The sequence below is a fragment of the Oncorhynchus nerka genome, linkage group LG6, assembly GCF_034236695.1.
Source record: "Oncorhynchus nerka isolate Pitt River linkage group LG6, Oner_Uvic_2.0, whole genome shotgun sequence".
Lineage (NCBI taxonomy): Eukaryota > Metazoa > Chordata > Actinopteri > Salmoniformes > Salmonidae > Oncorhynchus > Oncorhynchus nerka.
The window spans coordinates 93,293,829-93,302,090 of record NC_088401.1 but is presented as its reverse complement, the minus strand read 5'-3'; the positions used below and the strand labels follow the sequence as shown (position 1 = coordinate 93,302,090).

The 8,262-nt window shown below is 41.5% G+C and overlaps 1 protein-coding gene across 1 annotated transcript in view; it reads right to left on the bottom strand.

The window, feature by feature from the left end:
* Positions 1-325: 325 nt before the first annotated feature.
* LOC115126667 (plastin-3-like) overlaps positions 326-8,262 on the bottom strand; it is a 114,733-nt gene continuing 106,796 nt past the window's right edge. The window contains exons 12-15 of the mRNA XM_065020025.1: positions 7,400-7,651; positions 5,873-5,996; positions 3,103-3,227; positions 326-2,839 (exon numbers count right to left, since the gene is read on the bottom strand). Of these exons, the coding sequence (XP_064876097.1) occupies positions 2,707-2,839; positions 3,103-3,227; positions 5,873-5,996; positions 7,400-7,651 (634 nt within the window). The 3' untranslated portion in view covers positions 326-2,706. The remainder of the gene's footprint in view (positions 2,840-3,102; positions 3,228-5,872; positions 5,997-7,399; positions 7,652-8,262) is intronic.

The window sequence follows — 8,262 nt, the reverse complement described above, 5'->3', positions numbered from 1 at the left end:
CTTCACATCTTGCTGATAAACACACATACACACTCCTTCCTCTGACTTCACTATCCTCTAGCTGAGCAATCAGAGTTCACAACAAAGAAAACTCGTACCACGTGCACGCTCAACTCAACACTCAAACATTGGCATACTCCATCTGAAACAACACTCACCACATCCACACACACTATGCCTGGCATACTCCATCTGAAACAACACTCACCACATCCACACACACTATGCCTGGCATACTCCATCTGAAACAACACTCACCACATCCACACACACTATGCCTGGCATACTCCATCTGAAACAAACATGAAAGAACAGAAGCATGTAATATCATGAAGAGTTGTATTTAATCAGAATCAGCATGGCATCTGTATAGACAGGACTCTGTAACACAGACAGGCTTCCAGTTTCTCTCCCCAAATCCTTCCTCACCACAGCAACGATAGTGTTGTTTTAACAGGTTCCATTACACAACACTAACTGGTCAGGGACATTTAAAGCTTTGCTTTTCAATGACTACATTATTTCAACAACAAAAAAGATTGTTTATGCATAGTTGATTGGCTACTTTTCTGTTAAAGGCATGGCCATATATACCAGTCAAACATACTAATAACATGGGATGCCATATATACCAGTCAAACATACTAATAACATGGGATGCCATATATACCAGTAAAACATACTAATAACATGGAATGCCATATATACCAGTCAAACATACTAATAACATGGGATGCCATATATACCAGTCAAACATACTAATAACATGGGATGCCATATATACCAGTCAAACATACTAATACCATGGGATGCCATATATACCAGTCAAACATACTAATAACATGGGATGCCATATATACCAGTCAAACATACTAATAACATGGGATGCCATATATACCAGTAAAACATACTAATAACATGGGATGCCATATATACCAGTAAAACATACTAATAACATGGAATGCCATATATACCAGTAAAACATACTAATAACATGGAATGCCATATATACCAGTAAAACATACTAATAACATACTAATAAATGGGATGCCATATATACCAGTAAAACATACTAATAAATGGGATGCCATATATACCAGTAAAACATACTAATAACATACTAATAAATGGGATGCCATATATACCAGTAAAACATACTAATAACATACTAATAACATGGGATACCATATATACCAGTCAAACATACTAATAACATATATACCAGTAAAACATACTAATAACATACTAATACCATGGGATGCCAAATATACCAGTCAAACATACTAATAACATGGAATGCCATATATACCAGTCAAACATACTAATAACATGGAATGCCATATATACCAGTAAAACATACTAATAACATGGAATGCCATATATACCAGTCAAACATACTAATAACATGGAATGCCATATATACCAGTAAAACATACTAATAACATGGAATGCCATATATACCAGTCAAATATACTAATAACATGGAATGCCATATATACCAGTAAAACATACTAATACCATGGGATGCCATATATACCAGTCAAACATACTAATAACACGGGATGCCATATATACCAGTCAAACATACTAATAACATGGAATGCCATATATACCAGTCAAACATACTAATAACATGGAATGCCATATATACCAGTCAAACATACTAATAACATGGAATGCCATATATACCAGTAAAACATACTAATAACATGGAATGCCATATATACCAGTAAAACATACTAATACCATGGGATGCCATATATACCAGTAAAACATACTAATAACATGGAATGCCATATATACCAGTAAAACATACTAATACCATGGGATGCCATATATACCAGTCAAACATACTAATAACATGGAATGCCATATATACCAGTAAAACATACTAATAACATGGGATGCCATATATACCAGTCAAACATACTAATAACATGGAATGCCATATATACCAGTCAAACATACTAATAACATGGGATGCCATATATACCAGTCAAACATACTAATAACATGGAATGCCATATATACCAGTCAAACATACTAATAACATGGAATGCCATATATACCAGTCAAACATACTAATAACATGGAATACTCTATTGTGTAGGTATGTTTTGTGTAATTTGGTCAATAATCTAAACTAGGGACATAGGGACCCGTTTACGACTGAACCTTAAGGCCATTCGATGAAAAATCTTTGAATCAAAGCAACACACTCTCTCTATCTATCTCTCTGTCTTTCTCTCTCTCTCTCAATCTCTATCTCTCTCTGTCTATATATATCTCTCTCTCTCCCAATCTCTATCTCTCTCTGTCTATATATATCTCTCTCTCTCCCAATCTCTATCTCTCTCTGTCTCTCTCTTTCTCTAATCCTACAGAACCTTCGAGTCCAATCTCTCAACTAAGAACTGTTGTGAGAGCGATTCCAGTCATTCCCCACATGACCTTTAACAGCCATAGTCCAGTCTAATGTTCACCACAGAGGTCAACGAAAAGCTACAGCATCACATACAGTGTGACACAGTGTCTTAAGTTAAAGGCAGATATACAGAGTCATCAAATCAGCTGTGGAGCAATATGGCCACTGTCATTCAATCAATATTTATCTAATATAATATGGCTGTTTTCATTGTTTAAACCAGAAGCCTTTTAGCAAACAGGCTAGAGGCTGAGGCACAGGCTGACGGTGTGGCTGAAGTGCTATTCCCTCTTCATACCCCGTCCCATGAGGCAGGCGAACACAGTCATCACCATCTTAGGTTTCACCTCCACCAGGTCCTCTGGTAGGGCGTACACACGGGCTCCGATCTTCCTTGCCATGGACACAGCGTACCTGGAGGCAGAGGTTAGAAGTCAGGGGTCAGTAAACCATATAACACTAGTTATTACAGTATTGTACCAGACTTTTCCAGCCCCAAACCTATACCGTAGTGTCCCAAACGACACATTGCGGTGTGTGTATCTGCGTGTGCGTGTGTGTGGTACATGTGTGTGTGTATGTGGTGCGTGTGTGTGTATGTGTGTATGTGGTGCGTGTGTGTGTATGTGGTGTGTGTGTGTATGTGGTGCGTGTGTGTATGTGTATGTCAGACTGACTTGGCATTGTCCAATCTGTCGACGTCGGAGAGCGTTCCAGTCTTGACAAGGTCATAGTTCACGCTGCGTGGCTGGATGGAGTCAATCAGGTCCAGGACAGGAAGACTACTGCTGATACCACGATCCTGGAGAGAGAGAGTGAGACACACACACACACACACACTGGGGTTAGAGCTATAGAGAACACTGGGTTTAGAGCTATAGAGAACACTGGGTTTAGAGCTATAGAGAACACTGGGTTTAGAGCTATAGAGAACACTGGGGTTAGAGCTATACAGAACACTGGGGTTAGAGCTATAGAGAACACTGGGTTTAGAGCTATATAGAACACTGGGTTTAGAGCTATAGAGAACACTGGGTTTAAAGCTATATAGAAGCACTGGGGTTAGAGCTATAGAGAACACTGGGTTTAGAGCTATATAGAACACTGGGTTTAGAGCTATAGAGAACACTGGGTTTAGAGCTATAGAGAACCACTGGGTTTAGAGCTATATAGAACACTGGGTTTAGAGCTATAGAGAACACTGGGTTTAGATCTATAGAGAACACTGGGTTTAAAGCTATAGAGAACACTGGGTTTAGAGCTATAGAGAACACTGGGTTTAGAGCTATAGAGAACACTGGGTTTAGAGCTATAGAGAACACTGGGTTTAGAGCTATATAGAACCACTGGGTTTAGAGCTATAGAGAACACTGGGTTTAGAGCTATAGAGAACCACTGGGTTTAGAGCTATAGAGAACCACTGGGTTTAGAGCTATAGAGAACACTGGGTTTAGAGCTATACAGAACACTGGGTTTAGAGCTATAGAGAACACTGGGTTTAGAGCTATACAGAACACTGGGTTTAGAGCTAAATAGAACACTGGGTTTAGAGCTATGGAGAACACTGGGTTTAGAGCTATAGAGAACACTGGGTTTAGAGCTATAGAGAACACTGGGGTTAGAGCTATACAGAACACTGGGGTTAGAGCTATAGAGAACACTGGGTTTAGAGCTATACAGAACACTGGGTTTAGAGCTATAGAGAACACTGGGTTTAGAGCTATAGAGAACACTGGGTTTAGAGCTATAGAGAACACTGGGTTTAGAGCTATAGAGAACCACTGGGTTTAGAGCTATAGAGAACACTGGGTTTAGAGCTATAGAGAACCACTGGGTTTAGAGATATAGAGAACCACTGGGTTTAGAGCTATATAGAACACTGGGTTTAGAGCTATACAGAACACTGGGTTTAGAGCTATAGAGAACACTGGGTTTAGAGCTATAGAGAACACTGGGTTTAGAGCTATAAAGAACCACTGGTTTTAGAGCTATAGAGAACCACTGGGTATAGAGCTATAGAGAACCACTGGGTTTAGAGCTATAGAGAACCACTGGGTTTAGAGCTATAGAGAACACTGGGTTTAGAGCTATAGAGAACACTGGGTTTAGAGCCATAGAGAACACTGGGGTTAGAGCTATAGAGAACACTGGGTTTAGAGCTATAGAGAACACTGGGTTTAGAGCTATAGAGAACACTGGGTTTAGAGCTATAGAGAACACTGGGGTTAGAGCTATACAGAACACTGGGGTTAGAGCTATAGAGAACACTGGGTTTAGAGCTATACAGAACACTGTGTTTAGAGCTATAGAGAACACTGGGTTTAGAGCTATAGAGAACACTGGGTTTAGAGCTATAGAGAACACTGGGTTTAGAGCTATAGAGAAAGCTATAGAGAACACTGGGTTTAGAGCTATAGAGAACCACTGGGTTTAGAGCTATATAGAACACTGGGTTTAGAGCTATACAGAACACTGGGTTTAGAGCTATAGAGAACACTGGGTTTAGAGCTATAGAGAACACTGGGTTTAGAGCTATAAAGAACCACTGGTTTTAGAGCTATAGAGAACCACTGGGTATAGAGCTATAGAGAACCACTGGGTTTAGAGCTATAGAGAACCACTGGGTTTAGAGCTATAGAGAACACTGGGTTTAGAGCTATACAGAACACTGGGTTTAGAGCTATAGAGAACACTGGGTTTAGAGCTATACAGAACACTGGGTTTAGAGCTAAATAGAACACTGGGTTTAGAGCTATAGAGAACACTGGGTTTAGAGCTATAGAGAACACTGGGTTTAGAGCCATAGAGAACACTGGGGTTAGAGCTATAGAGAACACTGGGTTTAGAGCTATAGAGAACACTGGGTTTAGAGCTATAGAGAACACTGGGTTTAGAGCTATAGAGAACACTGGGGTTAGAGCTATACAGAACACTGGGTTTAGAGCTATATAGAACCACTGGGTTTAGAGCTATAGAGAACACTGGGTTTAGAGCTATAGAGAACACTGGGTTTAGAGCTATAGAGAACACTGGGTTTAGAGCTATAGAGAACACTGGGGTTAGAGCTATACAGAACACTGGGTTTAGAGCTATAGAGAACACTGGGTTTAGAGCTATAGAGAACCACTTGTTTTGGGGCTATAGAGAACCACTGGGTTTAGAGCTATAGAGAACACTGGGTTTAAAGCTATAGAGAACCACTGGGTTTAGAGCTATAGAGAACACTGGGTTTAAAGCTATAGAGAACCACTGGGTTTAGAGCTATAGAGAATCACTGGTTTTAGGGCTTTTTAGAACCACTGGTTTTAGAGCTATAGAGAACCACTGGGTTTAGAGCTATCGAGAAACACTGAGTCTACGGTTTAGTAACTGAGAGTTCCTAGTGATTCACAGATCACACAGTATAACAGACATTATAAAGCCACCCCGTTCCATATGTCTTGTCACCTTGAAGCTGGAGATCTTAGAGTTCTTCCCGGCTCCAGTCAGGGTTCTGTTGACCCAGTTGATGATGAGGTCATCATTAGCAGCCTCTCCATGTCCAAGGTCCTCCAGAACATTCAGAGTGTATCTGAGGAGGTTATCTATTAGTCAGGTCTGATAGAGGATCAGGAGGTGGTTATCTATTAGTCAGGTCTGATAGAGGGTCAGGAGGTGGTTATCGGTTAGTCAAGTCTGATAGAGGGTCAGGAGGTGGTTATCTACTAGTCAGGTCTGATAGAGGATCAGGAGGTGGTTATCTATTAGTCAGGTCTGATAGAGGATTTTTATTTATTCATTTTTTATTTCACCTTTATTTAACCAGGTAGGCCAGTTAAGAACAAATTCTCATTTACAACTTTGACTTGGCCAAGATAAAGCAAAGCAGTGAGAGACAAACAACAACACAGAGTTACACATGGGAATAAACAAACATACAGTCAATAATACAATAGAAAAGTCTATATACAGTGTGTACAAATGAGGTAAGATTAGGGAGGTAAGGCAATAAATAGACCGTAGTGGCGAAGTAATTACAATATAGCAATTAAACACTGGAGTGATAGATGTGGAGATGAGGATGTGCAAGTAGAAATAATGCTGTGCAAAAGAGCAAAAAAACAAATATGGGGATGAGGTAGGTGGTTGGTTGGATGGACTTTTTACAGATGGGCTCTGTACAGCTGCAGCGATCGGTAAGCTGCTCTGACAGCTGACGCTTAAAGTTAGAGAGGGAGATATAAGCCTCCAACTTCAGTGATTTTTGCAATTCGTTCCAGTCATTGGCAGCAGGGAACTGGAAGAAAAGGCGGCCAAAGGAGGAATTGGATTTAAGGATGACCAGTGAAATATACCTGCTGGAGCACGTGCTACGGGTGGGTGTTGTTATGGTGACCAGTGAGCTGAGATAAGGCTCACCTTAACCTAGCAAAGACTCATAGATGGATCAGGAGGTTATCTATTAGTCAGGTCTGATAGAGGAACATGTTATCTATTAGTCAGGTCTGATAGAGAAGCAAGAGGAGGTGATCTATTAGTCAGGTCTGATAGAGAAACATGTTATCTATTAGTCAGGTCTGATAGAGGAGCACGAGGAGGTGATCTATTAGTTAGGTCTGATAGAGAAACATGTTATCTATTAGTCAGGTCTGATAGAGGAGCAGGAGGAGGTGATCTATTAGTCAGGTCTGATAGAGAAGCAGGAGGAGGTGATCTATTAGTCAGGTCTGATAGAGGAACATGTTATCTATTAGTTAGGTCTGATAGAGGAACATGTTATCTATTAGTCAGGTCTGATAGAGAAGCAGGAGGAGGTGATCTATTAGTCAGGTCTGATAGAGAAGCAGGAGGAGATGATCTATTAGTCAGGTCTGATAGAGGAACATGTTATCTATTAGTCAGGTCTGATAGAGGAGCAGGAGGAGGTGATCTATTAGTCAGGTCCCACCCCCTCTCTCTACCTACCCCCTCCCTCCCTCCCTCTCTCTCTCCTACCTCCTCATCAGTTGCCAGACTAGAGCCAGGGTGAGGGTGGGGTTTCCGTCGTTAAGGTCCTGTCCTCCGATGCCGACCAGAGAGAACCCTGCCTTGGCCTTCCCAAGGTCCACTGCGTAGTTACAGTTCTCCAGCTTCTTCATGTTGGCCCCTAGCTTGGGGTAGGGAGGGCGGTTGACTTTGTGGTCCCAGTCCACTGCAACCTTAATCCTCTCATACAGCTGGAGGATGACCAGCGCATCTAACAGATCACTGGAGGGAGGAAGAGAGCGGGAGGGGGGAGGGAAGAGAGGGGGAGGTAGAGGGAGGCAGGGAGGGAGGGAGGGAAGAGAGGGGGAGGTAGAGGGAGGGGAGGGAGGGAAGGAGGGGGAGGGGGAGGGAAGAGAGGGGGAAGAGAGGGGGAGGTAGAGGAGAGGGGAGGGAAGAGAGGGGGAGGTAGAGGGAGGGGGGTAGAGGGAAGAGAGGGGGAGGTAGAGAGGAGGGGGAGGTAGAGTAGGAAGAGAGGGGGAGGTGGTTAACATGAGGGTTGAGGTAGTTAGTATATATGGTTAACATGAGGGGAGTTACCCGAGGTAGTATATAGGTATATATGGTTAACATGAGGGTTGATAGTAGTTTATACATGAGGGTTGGTAGTTACCCGTATATATGGTTAACATGAGGGAGATATTATAGTAAAGGTAGGTATATATGGTTAACATGAGGGTTGATATTATAGTAAAGGTAGTTACCCGTATATATGGTTAACATGAGGGTTGATATTATAGTAAAGGTAGTTACCCGTATATATGGTTAACATGAGGGTTGATATTATAGTAGAGGTAGTTACCCGTATATATGGTTAACATGAGGGTTGATATTAT